General features: G+C 38.4%; 1 protein-coding gene across 1 annotated transcript in view; it reads right to left on the bottom strand.

Annotated features, from left to right (window-relative positions):
* Positions 1-20007, bottom strand: part of igsf9bb (immunoglobulin superfamily, member 9Bb) — a 141844-nt gene that overhangs the window by 103408 nt on the left and 18429 nt on the right. The window contains exon 2 of the mRNA XM_039617960.1: positions 10941-11132. Within this exon, the coding sequence (XP_039473894.1) occupies positions 10941-11132 (192 nt within the window). The remainder of the gene's footprint in view (positions 1-10940; positions 11133-20007) is intronic.

The raw sequence follows: 20007 nt of genomic DNA, 5'->3' as shown, positions 1-20007 counted from the left end.
TTACTTGTCCCTCGCTCTCCAGCTCATTCTCTGTTGTCTCAGCTTCCTGGTTCTCTCTATCTTTCAGCTTTGTCATGTCCGTCTGCCATGTGTGTGCTATTATATTCCCACGTCAAGCTGTGTGTCTGAGTCAGCATCTCTTTTTCCTACTTCCTGTTTTGTTCTGACAGTCACGTGTCCTGTGTGCATGATGTTCAGTTTTGCTTCCCCTGTCTCGTCAGTTAGATTATGTCCAGCTGTGTTCCCCAAGTGTTTCCTCTCTGCCCTGATTCACTGTGTGTATTTATTGTCTGCATTTCCTTCTGTTCCTCGTCATGATCTTTCTCAGTGCTGTGTGTTCTGCCAGCCTAGTGTCTTATCAGTTTTAGTCTTGTTATCTGTAAACCCACCAATAAAGCTGCCTTCAAGTTTAGTTCTGCCTCAGTCCTGCATTTTGGGTCCTATCCTGCCTGCCTTACAGCGCGTCATGACACCTTCACTACATTCATGAATCTTCTCTGTGGCCTTTCTCTGTTCCTCCTGCCTGGTCTCTCCATATTCAACAACCTTTGTCCAATATATCCACTACTTCTCTTCTGCACACATCCAAACCAACTCCACCTTGGCTCTCTAACTTTGTCATCAGATCGCCCAGCTTGAGCTGTCCTTTTTATGTACTCATTTCTAATCCTGTCAACCCCGCTCAATCCCAATCCCAATCTTAGCATCTTCAGCTCTGCTGCCTCCAGCTACACCTTCGGTCTTTTTGTTAATACCACTGTCAGTGGTACTTCAGAGCAGGTCTCAATACCATCTTGTAACTCTTCCATTTCACTTGTGCTGCTATTTAATCTCATCTACTATATAGCTTTAAACTCAAATACCTCTACTCCTTGCATACCTCTTAGCTCTTGCAACTCTCTGCCTGTCATTTACATAAATGTTTCACTCAAATAAAATAAGTTACAGTAGCACTGTCCAATCCAAGCTCTCTTCATCTATTTCACCCTTTTGAAAGACATTTAAAATAGCCCATTCTCTGATAGGATTCGTCATTATCTCATTACGCTTCAACCTTAGCACAGTGGTATGGTGTTTAGCACTGTCACCCCACAATGAGAAGGTCCTGGGTTCAAATCTAGTCTGGGGTCTTTGTTTGTAGACTTTTGTTTATGTTCTCTTTTTGTCTGTGTGTGTTCTCTCTGGGTACTCTGGTGTTTTCCCACAGTCCAAAGACATGCATGGGGTTAGGTTTATTGATGGTACTAAGTTGCCCATAAAATAGCTGTCTATCTCTCAGTGTTAGCCCTGTTACAGACTGGCATCCTATCCAGCCTGCCTCTCGCCCTATCACAGCTGGCATAGGCTCCAGTCTGGACCCAGATGCAGGAGATAGGGAATTAATTTAAAACTCAGCTTCAATGCTCGTAACTTGCACGGAAACAAAACAGTCCAGAACATTTGCATTTGCAACATTTGTTTTTCTTTGAGGAATATCAAAGATTGTGGCACAGTTAGATTAGCATGATTATGATGCTTTTTGTGCACTCTTTGGCACTGTGTCATGTGTAGAATTATTATTAACAGGTCACGGTGCTAAATATTTTGGTAATTTTTAGAGATGTACAAAATGTAGATTTGTCCTGCCAATTAAAGTGAGTTACAAACTACTTAATAATTTCTAGTAATTAATAATGAATACAGCAATTTGGGGATAAATCAAACCCAGTGTGAGCTGTCATTTTCAAAAAGATCCTCATTAAAAAATTCATATTTAGATGTTTTTAAACTGCTACCAAAATTTTTAAAGCAGAACAGAAATGAGGTTAATTAAGCAAGATTAATGCAATTAAAATTCAGTTTACTCTATGTGCCTATATAGTCCAAGGTCTACTTTCATGTTAACTAAAGTAACCAAAGTGAATTATATCAGATATACTATGCACCATTCTTTCATTAGTATTTACAGTCTGGAACATTTACAACCCCCTGACAGTAAGATATGACTAACATCACATACATTTTTTTTACACTTGTGGAACACAAAAATAAAAGGTAAACTGTACCAAAAAAGAGGAAAGTTGGGTGAGGTGATTTATGCCATGGCAATGAGGCTTAATGGTCTCATTTAGAAAAATTATCTGGTTATTCTGTTGCAATTTATATCCTACATATATTGTATTCTTAAATGCATTATACTCAGGTCAGGCACATTCACCACAGTGTCAACCACTTCCCTGATTTTTCTTGAGTTTGTCAGATACAACATCCTTAATTTTCACTACATGCATAGAAATGTCATTTCAGACTCATGGTTAAAGTATAAAGCATGCACAGGACATCCGGCTGACTACACTAGAAGACGTTTACCAGAGTCCCTACTGTAAAACACTTTGTTCATTCAAAAGAGAATAATGGTGCCATACAGACAGCCTTACTGTGGCTGAAGCATGTTTTTATCAGAGCCATCTTTATGCCAGGATTTTACATTTGATGCATGGATGATGTCATCAACATGCAATCCTGCTCTGGCAGATTGTCTTCTGAAACAGTAACGAGGAACTCCATGCCTCCACAGGGCCATGGTTTGCTGTAGTAGACCCAGTCCCTGCATATTTAAGCAGCAAACCATGTATAAAAGTACTTCTGATTATTTTAAGGCAGAATTGTCTAATTAGGTTTTGCTCTCTTATGGCCTGGGAAGCAGTGATGGAGTGAGAGAGGAAGTGGAATTTTCCTGTGAAATCTTTTAATTCCAGCCTGGTTGCCTCTCAGGCAAAAATAGTCTGAGGGAGAACCCAAAGTGGCAATCCGGTATAACCCGTGAAGGTAAATCACATGTCAAAAACCAAGAGGAACAATATTTCTGTAGTTAACAGGAAAAACAGGGTTAGCAGGTAAATTCCAGGTTACTCTATTGGACATTGTTTTTAATGAATTTACATTTTTGAGGATTTTAATATGAAATAGAAAGATGGGTTATTTCTTTCTTCTTAACGTCCTAGCAAAGTTACACTGAAAACATTGTCGTTCCCTCACTCCTCCTATATATGTTAATCAATCTGCAATACGCTTACAATATAAACTGGCACAAGGATTATCAGCTTTTATCTATATAGATTTTAGAAGTTAGTAAGCTTTTATAACACTTACAAATCCTTACAGATTATATATGTGTAGTGACTGGTTTCAAAATAAAATATCAAATGCTAGAAAATGGCACAGCAGAAAAATTTCAAGACGATAGCTGGGACATGCTTTTCAGTTATAAAAGTTTGACTCATGAAGCTATATTAAAACAAACCAATACAAACTTGATGTTAGCTAAGTTTCCAACACCAGTGACATATGAGTTAGTCAACTTTACCAGATTCATGAGTCGCAAATACCAACCATGGACAAGCCATGAAAATCAGCTCTGGTGGTGTTTTGGTGCCAGTTGTACAGTAGCATGTACAACTGGCAGTGGATAAAATAGCAAAGAAGGAGGACAACCTCCAAAGTCAACTTCACCCAAGTTCATTGTTAGTATAGCACCCACCTTCAACCAATATCAGAGATCGAGATTTTATTTGACCCCCATTTTTTTTATTTGAGAATATACATATTCTAAAAATTAAAGAGACCTGTGGTGGTAGATTTACTGCTAAAGGACAGTAGTTCATTTATATTGCTGCCATAATAATCTCAACAGGTGACAAGAGGAAGATTTTACTGAGGTCATACAGAAACCAGAGTCATTTGTATTCCTGATTTATTCCAACATACCTTGAAGCATTACTACACACTCAAATGAAGAGTCACTAGAGGATTTTGGTGGCATTTAAAAGAACACTGTGCTCTCTCTGGCCATGTTTTCTATCCACAATCCACTAACTGTTTTCAGTAGCAGTTATGTCATTTTCACACACACTACTCACTGTGGGTTTCCTCATAAAAGCCATAAATTTCAAGAGACATTCCAGAAAGCTGCAATTAAGCATTTCAAACAGTTTCTTAAAGCCAGAAACAAGTACTACACCTGTGCAAGCTAACATGACAACAAGAGCTAGATAACACAGCAAACAAAGGAAACCTTTGAACCCTTGACCTTTAGAATGGGACTGACCTGGATCATCTATGCTGTGAGGGCATAAGTAGACACATTTTTCTGAAATGTTTCCATTTGTCCGCCTTATAATGAATGGTGCCTCCAAATCAATACAGAGTTTCTCTGCATTCTTTCCCCGCATTGCTTCTCTCTAGCTCTTTGTACTTATGTGATAAAGTTACTAAAAACTACTGCAACTTTAAAAGAAGCAGGCTTTAAATACAGATTGTTCTCAGTGTGCAGTGAAAATGTAGTTATTGAACTTTGTTATAAATGCACTGACTCGTTTAGCGTGGCTAACAACAGCACGAAGACAGCACTATTTTTAAGAGTGTCGCTGACCACAACAACATGTTGTCTACAGCTCACCATTGAGATTCAAATCAATGTTAAATCATCTTATGGGCACATAGTAAATAGAGTAAAAACAGCCTAAACTACACCCACAATAATGCAATGAACGTATAAAAAAGGAATGTTTTGAAGGCAGCAAAAGCAGCAGCCAGCAGGACTTTGATTCATTGTAATAATGACAGAGGTCCAGCTGTTCCTCCAATCCTATCTTATTAACTCAATCTATTCCTACTTCTTGTCTCTTTTATCAGCTTCATACAATCACCACATGGCAGTCTATCACAGTCCAGTCATGATGATTGGCATTAACTTTGATAACATTAGAGGACTTGCCTTGGGTCCACATTTTCAACTTGGTATGAGGTCGCTTTTGGTACTGCAAGATCCCTTGTTACCACTGCAGGTGTAAAAATCAATATTACGTCATATCTGTCCATTAAATGCAAGAATAGAGCCTTCAACGGAAAATCTTTGAGAAAAAAAAACCACGTTGATCTTTTTTCTACTGTTATTTCTGTCCAGATCCTCTTGACAATTTGAGAGATTTTAACCCAACTTTCTATCATTTCTATGGTACACGGACACTGAACAAACCTCTGTTTGTTTCTACTATCACCAGACACTCGTACTATATCAGTCAATGCGAGCCTGCCAGGTTGGCCAGGACAACCAGTTCAGTTCTCTCTGTTACCTACATAGAAGACGACGAGAATCTATGGAAGCATTTTAAATACTAAAAAAGGAATGAATTTTAAAAAATGCATAATTTTCTTTTTTTTTAACTCAAGTTACCTTAACTTAAATAAACTGGAATAATGGGCTAACTTGACACTCTTATCCTATATATAGGATATAGATATAGAGGGAGAGAAAGAGAGAGATAATAAACTAATTATTATTTGTGGTTTGTTAAATGATCTTTCAGTTAGCTTATTGATCTTTCATCCATATCTCCATCATCCATATAGAAAGGTTCCCATCTGTACCGGAAACATTCTACAAAACTTTGACCGATGATAGCTCGGGGGTTCGGGGGTTAGCGCTGTACCCTCACAACAAGAAGGTCCTTGATTCAATTCCACCAGCTCAATGAGGTCTTTTTGTATGAAGTTTGCATGTTCGTCCTGTGAATGCATGTGTTCTCTCTGGATACTCTGGCTTCCTCCGACAGTCAAAGACATACTTGCTAGGTTACATCATGATTCTAAATTGGCTTTAGGCATGAATCGTTGTCTGTCTCTATGTGTTAGCTCTGTGACAGACTGGGGATATGTTCAGGGTGTGCTTTGCCTCTTGCCTTGTCTCAGCTTAGATAGGCTCCAGCCCCACGGTTACCCTGATAAGTAGAAGAAAGTGGACAAATGCATGCATGGAAACATTCTCATGGGAAAATGATTTAGAGATCATCCATGAGAAGATTGTAATTTGTAACCACTTCCTTGTATTTCTTTATTGTTCTCTCTACCTAGTTTAATCTGCAATTTCTATTGCATAATTGTCGTTATATGTCCATATATTTAATTCTGAAGATCTACAGGAAAAAACATTCTATCACTCAATTTTTTCCTTTGTTTTAGTACATAAAAAGAAACTAGTGCAATGCTTGTTTCAGAAGGCAGGACAGAGGGACGTGTAGGAAAGAGTGCCCCTGGGATCAGCTAAATGTAATAACCATTTAGCAACTGTCCCAATCTAAAAAGGGAACAATGTAAGCCTCTGTATGTCTGACGCTTTGGCCATGACATTTAACTACTGTCTAATAACAAACACAATAAGCAATTGATGTCAGCCTACATCATCATCATCAGTAAATCAACTTATCTCAGTGCCAGCCATATTGCTTAAAACACCTTTATTATGAAGCATATATAATAAAAAATATAGAACCTTTTAGCTGAAATTAATGTTTCGGTTTTTAACTGGACAGTCTATGAACATTTGTTTAACCACGCACAGCACACAAAGTCCCCACATCACTGCCCCCCACACCCCTCCCTAACAACTCAAATCCTCAAGCAGCATTAAAGGCAGGGAAGTTTACATAGCATTTTGTTCTATTTATATTAAAGATGGATGCTAAATCTGTTCAAAGTCCTCCAGTCTGTCACTGAGGATGTATTGAATTCTCTCACTGTTGCTATCCTGATGTTAAAAATTGGAACATCCTTTTTTCCCAGAAGAAAAGAATAAGGTTTTTTGCACAGAGGAGGTTATAGGACAGGAGGTGATGCTCAGAAGAGGATTCAGTCGTATTTGGCTTTTAAAATCTTTGAAATCAAGGAAACTTTTCCCAGTCAAAAGTACTTACATTTGGCACATGTGATGCAGCAATGAAACAGATTTGCCTCTTTATTTATCACATATAGATGATTCTGTTTAACTTCACTTTTAAATAGCCTTTTAAAATGTTGAACTTTAACTTTAATCACATCTTAACATAATCTAATCCCCTTTCTCTTCCCAGCTCTCTTTCTCAGTCTTTTTGAGACCATCCATATTTATCTGTCTCACTGCGTTTTCTAAATTATGAAGCTATGGCTTTACTGAGTGTCTGACCTTCAGATGTCTATAGAAATCTGGCTTTGGCAAGCTGTTTTTCTCTTGAAGCTGCATGATGATTGCAAACACACCTTAGTTATACAGGCTCCATCCATCACTGAAGGTTTAAAAGGATTTGCTCATTTCAAAAGTGAAAATAGCACCCAGAGCTTAATCAGTTTGCCTCCAAACCTCCAAACCAATAAACTACTGATGACTGGGTTGTAACTGTAGTATGATTTTTGAGACGAATAGGAAACATTGCAATAGAGCCAAGAGAGTGTGATTGCCAATCCTTTCTCTTTGTGTCCAACCAGTTGGTGAACTGTCTTTTCTAGCCAGTAGGAGATACTTGTTAACTTATAACACACAAAGTCTCGTAGAGCCAGCCTTACACTTGTTTTGCACTTACACAGGCGACTCTTTTATATCCTTTGAGTTATGTAATTCCAAATAAATGGAAGAATTACAAAATTCAACTAAGATAAATGGGTAAGTTTTGAAAGAGGTATAGCAATTGAGGGAGTCAAATCATTTTAACTGTAATTAATCTACCAATTAAGGAAATTGGGAGTGTTATGTAGAATTCATTCCACTTTGGTCTTGAACCTCTCCAATACTGCACCAGAATTTTAATCTCTGGCTCTCTTCTATAGTGTCTTTTATCCTGCGTTTCTCCCATCAACCCCAATCTGTTGAGGCAGATAGCTGTCCATCCCTGAGCCAGGTTCTGCTGGAGGTTTCTTCCTGTTATTAGTGTGTTTTTCCTTCCCACTGTTGCCAAGTATTTGCTCAGAGGGGGTCATTTGATTGTTAGGGTTTTCTATGTATTACAGTATAAATATATTCAATATATGTTGCTTTGAGGCGATTGCTGTAGTGATTTGTCGACATATAAATAAAAATGAATTGTATTACCGTGACTGTATAACATAATGTCTTAGGTGTACCAAACCTTTTGGCCAAAGGCTTGGATAACAGGGTCGAAAAAGAACAAATGACTGCACAGATGCTTCTACTAAAAGACTTTTTACTGATAGTTTTTTACCGGCCACTTCGGCGCCTTGTCTAGGTAGCATACCCTAAAGCTCCAGTAAAGTTAACTTCATACAAGACACTGTGTCACCTGACGAAGGGAGATATCATACAAGGGTGGAACAATAAATTGGCAGGTAATAACCCCAATGGAGTACTATGTCATATTCTTTATTATAATCCTCATTTCTGTTTTAATCCTGAGTTTTGTTTTTTTGTTATCTAAATGTTTGTTCCTTTTTCCCCCTGTGTGTTTCCCCTTTTTATATGCTGTTTTTCTTGTCTGTGTGTGCTTATTCTTGATCTCTCTTTAATTACCCCTCTTCTGTTTAATTTTGAAGTAGATAGTTAAGGATCTCGCAGTGTTTTTACTTTTATCCTTTGTTCTTTTTCCTGCCTTCATTTTCATGTTAATGAGTTAATTGAGTTCACCTGTGACTTATTATTATACAGCTCCTCCTCAGTATTTTTCATGACATCTTCGTGCACTGCTTTTTAAAATTTATCAGTACTTATTAAAGTCTTTTTGTTTGACTTTCGTTTGGCGATCTTGGGTATATGTGGGTCACTTTAAGAACTTTACTGCCATTTGGAGTACTGCATATTCCACTTAAATACAGGGTGGCTGTAGCTCGGGAGGTAGAGCAGGTCATCTACTGATCAAAAGGTTAGTGGTTCAATCCCTGGCTCCCCCAGTCTGCATGCCAAGTATCCTTAAGCAAGATGCTCTCCAGTGTATCCATTGGAGTGTGGATGTTAGTTAGTACGCACTTAAAAGCATAGAAGGAAGTGAATGTAGCATGTTGTATAAAGTGGTTTGCACGCAAGAAGAATATACAGTAGACGTAGTTTATAATTTGGAAACAAAGTTTCCATTATATGCTCAGTGCATATTCATACTTCACGCTTAATTTAAGTAGTAAAATTAAAGAGACATGACAAAGGTTAAAGTATTATCTAGTAAGATGGAGTATTTAGGTGTGTGGGATACATATTTAATCAAATTTCAGAATGTATGATACCCGTCTCATTAGTGTGAACTAGCACACCAAAATGCTTCTGGCTGCTCAGCTAATAAAGGTGATTACACACTTATACAAATCCCCAGTCTTCACTTGTGTATATATTGTTAGTTACTTGCAAATTATGAAAGTTGAACTCCATCTGGATAAAGACACGACTGGAAAGAAATCAGTAGCTGCATATTCACCTCAGTGTACTATCGTGTTAAAAACAAAACCGTGTGAATTGTTGCTATCTTCAAGACCGTTATTCACATTGATATCCTAATGGGACGCCTTTTTTTTCTTTTTAGAAGAGCTGGTGAGAAGGTTATAAAATGTTACAAATGTATGTCTAACCACAGTTTTCTAAACTCAGCAGTCTGAAAGGTGCTCAGTGATCTAATCAGTTAAGACAAAGTGTATGAGGATACAGGAAGATTACACAAAGCTTCTGTACATTTACTACAATCTTCAAGTCAATCTTACTTTTTTTCCTCCTGCAGCCTGAGACGGGTAGAAAAAGGAATGCCATAAAGACCCTTTAACAAGAAACCTTTCACTGTATCTGATGCAGATGTGTCAACTTGTATCTACTATGTTAATTGTTTGTCATTATATTAAACATGTTTTTAATCGATATGACTGTTTTTCACATACATTGTTAGTACTAAATATCAACATGAATTATAGTTTTCAGGTTATTGAACATTGTTGAAGACACTCATGCACGCTCTACTGTGGACACAGGGGGACAAAGGGCTCTGTGGAGTGTAACATACTTGTGGTAACAACTACATGTGAATAGCACAGGTCTGCAACCAAAACACTGCATCGGATTTTTTGACTGTTTCTTTTAGAGTTTTACTCGAAAAAAATATTTGTAAAATTCCATCACGTCAGATTTTCTTGCAAAACTCATGTTTTTAGTTTAAGTAAGTGTACATTTTAAACTGAAATCTGGTATCCTATACTTGAGTCAAAAAACCATATCCAAGCGAAAAGAGGAGAGAAGAAAAGTTTTCACAGACAAAAAGAGTGAACATGTCGTGTTCACTATATCATGAAGGAATCATTTTTTGTTTCTTTGTTCAATTGTAAGAAAAATTATGCATGGTTAACTGTAATAAAATATTTATTTGTTTCATCACTGTTGTGCTTTTTTGACGTAAACTCCTCATGTTTTGCAAAAAACTGCATGTGATGGAGGTAAAAGGAGATTTTTGGATTCAGCACTCGAGAAAATATAAAAATGTAAATTTAGCATCCGTTAAATTTGGTTAGAAAGTCTGGAGAGTTGTGGTTGAAAAGTTTTAGAAAACTTGCAATAATACAAGTGTTTACTTGACATGTTGCAAAGCTTCATTCTAAACTCACCGTTTTAATGAGTTAATTTCACATTACACAGAAATTTCAATTTGGAATAATCAGGTAGTCTAAATGAAAGAAACCACTGCGATTTTAGCTAACGTCAGCACTAACTGCCTCCTTTCCTAATTAGTTTACACATTGCTCAGATCGAAATGTCAATTTTTTTCTCATGCAGCCTACGTACAACTGTCTGTGTTCTAGAACAAAACACTGAGCTGACTTTATGAGATAACTCTCACCACCACTATCTAAAAAAAGTGGAAATCTATTTATATTTCCCAAAATATTCATGGCTGCCGACTCCTTCTCAGCCTGGAAAACTCCCATTAAATCATATAAGAAATAAATGGATGAATGATTTAAGTCAAACGAAGGGGGAATTATTTCTGCAATGTAATGATCAGAGGAATGAAATCAAACAAAAGCAAGGGAAAATCCCTCTCACCTCTCATTCAACTCATCTCTGTGGCCAAACATCAAACAAATGTAAACCCATTCAGGTGAGTGAAATCCTGGATTTAGCTTGGTGTCAACTTACTGATGTCTCAATTTCACTGTAATCACTATCTTACCAGCATATTCCGGGTCCACATGAGGAGGGTAGAAGCGAAAGTTGATGAAGAAAGGGATGGGCATTCCATACTTGAACCACTCCACCACATAGGGCTGGCCGTTCAAGGGATGGGAAACGTCGCATCCCAGGATGACGTTTTCTCCTGCACGTGCTGTCACAAACTGGGGCTCCTCTCGCACTCCGTGGGCACCTGTGGAAACAGTGTGTACAGGTAAGAATCCAGCTTACACATAGACAGAGTGGAAAGTTCCACTTTCAGTTTTTTACATTGCAGCCAGTGTTCTGCATTAGACCAGATTACAATACATTTAAGTTTCACACATTTCAGCAGAGTTTGCATGTTTTCCCTGTGTCTGCATGGGTACTACGGCCTCCTCCCACAGTCCAAGGAAATGCCCTTAGTGGAGTTGTGTTAACTGGTGCTTCTAAATTGTCCAAAGGTGTGAATGGTTGGCTATCCCTGTGTTAGCTCTGCAACACACTAGTGAACTGTCTAGGGTGTACCCTGCCTTTCTCCTTATTGATAAGTCCCAAGAATTGAATTGGATATTAATATGTCCATGTGGTAGCCGTTGGCATAAAAATCAACAAAGATTTCCACTCTTGTCTCTAAAACAACAGATCAGGCTGTATGTGTTTCAGTTGTTTAGTTATTGTAGCCTTTAGTATACCTTCTTGTTTTTGACTTAATTAAACACTCTTTTGAATCTCTGTCTTTAACTCCTCATACTTGCCCTGTAGCCAAATAAGGGAAAAAAAAGGTCATGGATATGTTGAGCTTTCTTCATACTACAGGCCCCAGATCATCTATAAAACACAGTCTACCTACAACAATCTAACAGCCCAAAACTTATTCAAGTGTTGCAGCTCAGGCAGCCAGGGCAGTTAGATGCTCAGTAGCTGTCATGGCTCTAGTAGCATCTATTAAATTTTAGTTTTTTCATTGCTATTAACACCGTTCCTTGATATAGTTGTTTATAGTAGTATTATTCTTTCCCATATGTTCTGTGCTTAACTCTAGTTTTCTGTTATTTTGACTGTACTGCCTTCCTGTGAATACTGTAAAACAATGGTCCTGTTTGGGTTCTAATACAAGTGTTACTTTTATTTAAAAAAAAAAAAAAATGTTGCTCCGCTCCATAATAGGCTAGTGATGATGCGTCTTAACCAGCTCCTTTGACTGATAAAGTTCTCAATCTGCAGGCTATCGTGACATCAGCCAGTTTGAAGTAAACAACAAAGGTGCCTGCTAAGCTCATTCCAGTGGTTTAACAGAAACGCCACAGCAGAGATGGTCGAGATTAGCAAGAAATATAGCAAAAAGCTGTTTAGAAACTGAGTTCCACCCAGGAAGTGAGTGTTTTTGTGTGATAACACAAACCTGGGCTTAGCTAAAAATTCCATCACTCGAGACGCCGGTGACAAATGCAATACACAACCGAGGCCACCAGGTTGATAACAGCAAGATTAACAGCGCTTTCAGACACATGAATGTGATTTATCTTGTGAGAATCTTTTTCAACTGACAGAATGTGAACAGACAAAAACATGAAAGAGGTGATGTGACAGTAATGTCTGTGATGCTCGATAATGCCCGGTCCTTTAAGGTTTTTCTTTAAGAATTCACTCTGTTCACTCAGGACCGAAGTAGTCCGAGTCAGTCTGTGTGTCTGTGGGCTAGGTGCTGAACGCTCACATCGATCCCAGGCTAATTACCATGTAGCTTGGTTTTATGAGCGGAAACCCGGTGTGGTAGCATTTTACCAGTCAATACAGCTAATCAGATGTACTCACTGCTCATTCCTCTGTGGCCAGTAAGGAAGCCAGGCAGGCAAATACAATCTACTGCACACAGATGATAGCCTGCTGCCTGTAGTGCTTCTAATTATTGAAATTAAACAGTGGAAGGCAATGTGAGCACATGGAACCAACAGGATTTTATCTACTACACCTACAAATAATCAAGGGACTCACTAGTGTTAGTATTGTATTCTGTAGAAAGACCTACTACAAATGTGAGTCAGCAAAAACATTTTCAGACACTGATAAAAAAAAAACTACAGTCACTGTTATAACCGTGAGTTGAAGAATCAAATGCTGAAATATTTAGAAACTGGTGATTTGGTGAGTGGATATACTGTCTCAACCTAAAGCTCAACCTGGTCCCACACCAGCACTGTGCATTTTTTTGTTAATTTAAAAGTAATCCAACAAGGGACTACAGTAAAGATCAGATATGGGGAAAAAGACTCTCTATATGTTGTAAATACCAAAGATTACAACTGATTATAACTGTGCTTTATCATATTTACCTGAAACCATCACGAATGTGTTTCATGCAGAGGTGCTAAGTATTTATCATAAAGTCCAAGTAGTGTTAGTGGTAACAAGCAGAGAGCTAGCTGTATTTCCAGGCTAAAAATAAAATAATGAAGAAATAAATATTTCCACAAAGCTGTTCAATGTAGCACAATGTGAAATAATGTGGAAAAGGACATGCTGGAAAAAAGTTTGATCTTCTGTTGCTTTCTTTTGGGGGAGAAAGATGCCACGATGGAAACAGAAGAAGAAAGATGAACGTGTGAATCAGAAGCAGAATGGTACCACATGAGCCCACCTCTCCTTCGACAGTGGTGCCGAGTGCAACAGTAAAGAAAAGGTCGGGACGACCAGCTCGCAAAAAACAAACAGATATTAAAAGGATGCCTTTCTGTTTCAGCCCCAACATCAGACTGAAGACCTCTCTAGTTTGCAGTTACCAATATGTGTGTTTGTTGTACAACACACCAAATCACATTGCTCTAGTAATTCAAGGCCAGCCATAAATTCTCAACAGCGTTAACCCAAATTAACTGTCTTCAGTCAACAGCCTGAGCTTTCAAATGCATATTAAGGCTGGAGGAGGGAAGCACGCAAAGCTTCCACAGTCACCTTGAACTGAGGTCACTACGAAAAGCAATTAATTGTGTAAGTTTAGCACTGAACAGATGATATTTATCATATAATTAGACCTAATCGTTACTGTCAGACTAATGAAATAAAAAACACAAAGTGAAATGTAAATCAACAAACATGAGGAGAGCTAGGCTTCCCTAAACAGCGTGGGATTTCTCATTGAGTGAATTATTACCAGGATAGGCCTTTCATTTCCCATACAATGCAATAAATAACACATTCATGTGCTACATACAGAGTATCTTTATACAGCACGACTGAGAGGCAGTCAGTGTGTGTCAGAAGCAGCCTGTGGATTCGTGGTTTGATGTGTGTTCTCATGCTTGCTGGAAGAACTGGCTAATAACTGAGCTAGTGTGATTTTCCTATTGGTGCACCCCACACCTCTGCAACCCCACCCCCATCCCCTCGCTAACACACACACACACACACACATCTGCACACGCACTACCTCTAGCAGCGCTATGTGTTGATTGGCTGCTGGTGACATCATCACAGATAGCACAAAACAGCCCCCTTGGAAGGTATGACTTCACTGTTTATAACTGATGAGACAGAGAAGGAGCAAGAGACAGACAGCGAGTTAAATCCCCACCAACACCATCAGGGTTTAGCTCATTTACAATCAAAGACCCAGGGGAGGATACTGTAGCAAGGTAAAACCACTGAGGTGTGCATACACATGCATACACACAGCTCCAAGAGTGTAGGCAAGGTGGAACAAAAAGGGAGGGTTCAGGGTATTGGGTATTATACTGTTGTCAGGAGGACTGTAACGCTTGAGTACAGTAAGTTGCTTCAAAGCTACAATCAGATTATAAAGTATAGCATTTAATGAAGGGTGACACAACAAGTCAGGAAAGTGCACATTTTATTCTAATCTCAAAGATCTCTGATGTTGACTGATCACTCAGAAAGGTAAACTGTTATTTTATTTCAGTGTGATTAAGAAAAACGTAGGCGGACTTTGATTGGTACACGGAGAGAGGTGGCTGATGTGGAAGGTGGATATAGTGGGAAAGTCAGACCAGTATTATTGGAGATGGGTTCAAGCGGTTCTACCATAGTGTAGACAGGGAGAGAAATGGAGCAGGTGAATAGAGTGACAGACAGGATCTTCAGTTTGAAGTTGGAAAATGAAGTTGTGATGCTGAATGTTGTCAGTGTATATGCCCCACAGGTTGGACCTTGCTGAAGAGAAGGAGGACACGTGTTAGTGAACCAGTAAGTACAACAAATTAGGAAGGAGGAAGTGAGGGCAGCTTGGGGAAAGATTTATTGAAGCTAGCAGGCATAGAGTTGTTCCAGCTATCTATGTCAGTTTCTAACTCCAGTATCCAGATGGATGAGTTCTGCAAAACAATAAATGTTTAAAAAAATCACTGCAACTACAGTTTTCATGATGGGACAAACTATCCACAGAGGCCAATACTGTTTTTTGCACCAGGCAGTAAACATGCTTTTTAATGCTGTAAAGTGGGTATTATAATAGAGAAGCCAATGGGAGCTGACTCCGTTTTGGATTTAGCCTCCAGTGGCACCAAGAGGAACTGCAGTTTTTACCTTCATTCTTTTTAGCTCTGGAGGTTGCCCATTTACTACAAACAGAATCCAGTGGAAAATACGAGTTTGTCAGAGCACACTTCCTTCTTCCTATTACTTGCATCACATCCTCAATGTAATTATTTCTAAACTCTTTCTGCAGTGGCAAAGAAAACAAAAAACTAAATGTAACATATGTGTGTTACAGGTGTTCTCTGGTTCCAGTACACAGCAATTTAAAACATTATGACATACAAGTCATATTAGCTTCCAGGTCTGAGACAGCCAAAGGTTAACTGTTTTTACCTGAAGACTATTTAACAGTATGATACTCTGTGACACTACAAATAGGTTTATGGCCACATTGAAGTATGCAAGAAGCCATGCATAAAAAAAATCACTGAGGTGCAATAAATAAACAATACAAGAATGATGCATTCTCAACTCTGTAGTATCTCAGCTGAAACTCTGATGCTACTCAGGCCTCTCAGCTGTTCCCCTTGGTTTGTTCCTGGCGCTGCCTCAACAACAGCAACTGCCCACCCTTCCAAGTGTCAACAAAATGTTGTACACAACACAACATAAACTCTTTTTTAGCCACATCCTATTATTCTTGCACCTTCTTCCTGAATCTTATTTGAAAGTTGAACTTAGTATACTGTAGTGGTAATAAAATGACAGTCCTGTGAAATGAATGGAAGCATTATTAATCCTGCCAGTCAGCCCATAAGCCCACACTCAGAAACCCTTAATAAACATGAGGCAATTATTTTGAGTACAATGGAACTGAAATATATCAAATCAAAGGTTTATTTATTCAAAGTGCTTGTTATAAACTGGAAATTTAATTTGACCAGATTACATTAAATTTAACCTTTTGCATTGAATTTTGGAACAAATTTTACATGTTATTAAAATAATTAATTAAGCATTTTGGGCAAAATTTAATGTGGAGCACATATTGTACAACAAAGGATATAATATTCCACCAATGGCTACAACAGAGCTCACTGAATTCGCAGGAATTTAAGCGTGGCACTTCAATAGGATGCCACTGTTGCAACAAGTCAGTTCAAAAAATTTCTTTAGATATTCCACCATCATTCCAAGTGTTATTATTGCAATGTGGATGAACTGAGAAGTAACTCAGTGATGAAATGGCATACCACACAAAGAAGAAGTCGCCAACGCTCTGCGAAAGAGCTTCGGTGCATGAGTTTCCATGTCCGAGAAATGAGTTTGAAGTTGTAAAATGAAGAGGAGATGTTGAATGTCGTCCGTGCATATGGTCCATGGGTTGGATGTCAGTTAGAAGATTCATATTATATGTGTTGGATGGAGTAAAGTACAAACCCATGCACATTTTATTGATCTCTATTATTATTATTGCTATTTGGTGGTAGTGGCATTTAAAATAGCATTTACAAGCAGTGTATATTAACTCTTAATATTCTTCCTTAAGCTTTAGATGATTGAGCCCAACAAAAATGTTAAAATTTTAAAACAGTATCAAAATGTCTTCAAAACCCAAAACATGAGAGCAGACAAGAGCTTGACATCAAACACAAAACAATAAAGTTAAGTGTGCACAACCATGTGAACTGCATGTATTTGTTTTGAAAGGAACAGTGAGGAAAATGCAATCTAAAACTGTGTGTTTGAAGAAAAATGCCAATTTAAATAAGGAGGAAAACTGAAATCTGCAATTGAAAAGTCATATCTACAAGCTAAGGGAAAAAGCATAGCTCATTGATGTTTGTCAGCTTGTGCTCCAACCCTCCCATACACAAGGGTGGCTTAAAACACTAATGCTACCAAAGGATGGGAGACTTGACCTAATTCTGGGTCTTGGGCTCTCATCCCTCATCATTTGAATTTAAATATCTTTCCAACATGCATGCAGCAGCGTCTGATTCACCATGAACTGAATGTGTTGCAGCAAGTCTTTATATTGCCTAAAGCTTGACAAGTTTGACTACGACAAGCTTTTAATCCCAAATACATACTGCTTTCAGTCCACGCACACAACCGAAGCCACTGGTTAAAGTGACCACACCTAGCAAAGACAAAGACTTTAGACAAGCCTTTTCGATTATGATGCTCCTTTTTACAAAATATCTGTAAATCCAGTCCACTTTTCCTGGTGCATGTCATGTGTACCCTGGCAAACTCTTTAAAGAAATTTCTATTTAGGTTTATACTGTCACAGAATCACAACATGCTGGAAGCAGTCAAAGAAATAACTGCAGCTCTTTTAACAATTATCCCATCAATTTAACTCCAATGTCTACTGCTTCTTCAGGAGTGCTGATAAATCACCTTAACCTGTCCAGTAAAGCAAGTAAGCTGTTTGACTTACAAACACTGATTCCAAGATCATCAGTTCAAGCTCAACTACAATGTGCGACTGCCTAAATGGACAAGTCAAATCCCTTCTGGACAAAGGTTTTATTATCTGATGAGAAAATGACTGTTTGGCAACAATGACAGAAGGTATGTTTGGAGTAGTTAAAAACACTATAACAACTGTCAAACATCATAGAGGGTGGGAATCCTAAAGAAGGAGGACAATCTCCAAGTTCTTTAACTCCACTTCAAATAAAACAGATGGATGAAACATGGACACAATTAGGCATTCCATCCCGACAATGATCCCAAACACACATCAAAACTGGTTTTAGAGTAGATAAAGCAGGCTAACATTAAACCTCTGGGTTGACTTTCCCAAAGCCTCGATCACAACCTTATTGAAAATTTGTGGACTACACTTAAAAGCCATGTCGATAAAATGAAACCAACCAGTTTAATCGAACTTTCTCAGTTCTATTGGTGAAACATCCAACCAGAATCCCATCTCACCCTGAAGTCTTTGGCTGCAAACACATCAGGTCGACACGTAACTTGCTAAATGTCATGTAACCAAATATCGCTTGTTAGTGTGAGTGCATGTTTATATTTGCATATGTATGTATACTTGTGGATTAGAGAAAATCCAAAATAAATTCAAACTTGTGCACCCAGTTATTATTTTCTGCACAGCCAGCTGAAGTCATAGCTAGCAGCAGCTATGACGTCAGTTTGACAGCAAATTTGTTGTACAGTGCCATTCGTGCAAGGAACAGCACGATGGATATAAAATGGTCCTTAGATTTGTCTGTGAAGTGTCTGTGAAGAGGACAAAGAAGTGTGTTTAAGCCTCTTACCTCCTGCTGACCGTCAGGAATTAAGGCCAAACAGCTGAGGGTAGATCAGCAGACATTCAAGTTAAAGAATGTTCATAAAGAAGCAAGGGCAAACAGCTCTATGACTATTTCACTATTTAAATGCTGACAATTTAATGAACAAGTCTCTATTTCGGCAGGCAGATGGTGAAAACACCACAGATTTCTTTATGCTATAGTTTCTGTACTGTTTGTTGTTTTCGTGCCTGCAATGTGTGATCAACCTCTGGCAAACCTAGATCTTTGGTGCAATTTTGTTTGGGAAGATGTAAACGCGCTCATCAAACTGCTGTTACAGGAAGGTAATGATGGAAAACTCCCAAGTTAATCTTGGCACAAACCTAAATGGAACAAATGCTGCACATGACTATGAAGTGAAGCAGTGCATTCTGAGCAAGAGAGGTATACACAGACATTTTTCACCTATTCAGCTGGCAGCATGTGTTACATGTTCCACTTTTTTCTCTTTTAAGTAACTTTAAACAGGTCGTGATCACATTCCACCACTGGAGGAAGTACATATGTATTTCAGCCCACCATGTTTTTGGTAGGAAATTAACACTTAGGCAGGACTAAAGACACTGTTCAGCATCCACAACTAAGATAACTCCTCAAACAAAGACAGACATTTCCTCTCAAACAGATGTAAGAAATGTCGAAAGTGCTGTGTAACAGGTGTAGTCGTTATGAGTCTGCATTTTGCAAACACCAATCTGAATCCAGGTATTTCTTTGGAGCCGGGGTCCAGGGAACAGATTCAAATGAATTCGACACCCCTGCTCTTGTGTATCAGCCCACACAGCAGCAGTGTGTGTGGGCTTCTCCCCTAATTAGCAAATTCCCACATGAAAATACAAAAAAATTAAATAAATGCAGTTCTCGAAGCCTACAAATACTTTAATAATTACTTAAAACAACATCAGTCTTACAGCTGAGGAACGAGGGGGAGTGGCAGAGGTAGAGCAGGTCACCTAATAATCAGAAGACTGGTGGTTCAATCAATAGCTGCTCCAGTCTGCATGCCAAATATCCTTCGGCAAGATACTCCATGTGTGAATCTTAGAAAGCATTTGATCATTGAAAAGGGAGCTTGTGTGAATGGGTGAACGAGGTATGTTGTATAAAGTGCTTTAAGTGCTCAGGTATAGTAGAAAAGCCCCACATAAGAACCAGTCCAGTTAGCGAAGCTCACAGAAGTGTGACAAAACATGTAAAATACAAAAATGACCAGCACAGGTCCTGTGCAATGTTGGGCAAGTTACTTTTAAAAAGTAATTAATTAAAGTTACTAATTACTTCTTCAAAAAAGTAACTGAGTTAGTAACTAAGTTACAAGATTCTAAAAGT

The sequence above is a fragment of the Oreochromis aureus genome, linkage group 10 (genome assembly GCF_013358895.1).
Source record: "Oreochromis aureus strain Israel breed Guangdong linkage group 10, ZZ_aureus, whole genome shotgun sequence".
Taxonomy (NCBI): domain Eukaryota; kingdom Metazoa; phylum Chordata; class Actinopteri; order Cichliformes; family Cichlidae; genus Oreochromis; species Oreochromis aureus.
The sequence above is the reverse complement of the archived record's forward strand: the minus strand, read 5'-3'. Positions and strand labels throughout refer to the sequence as shown.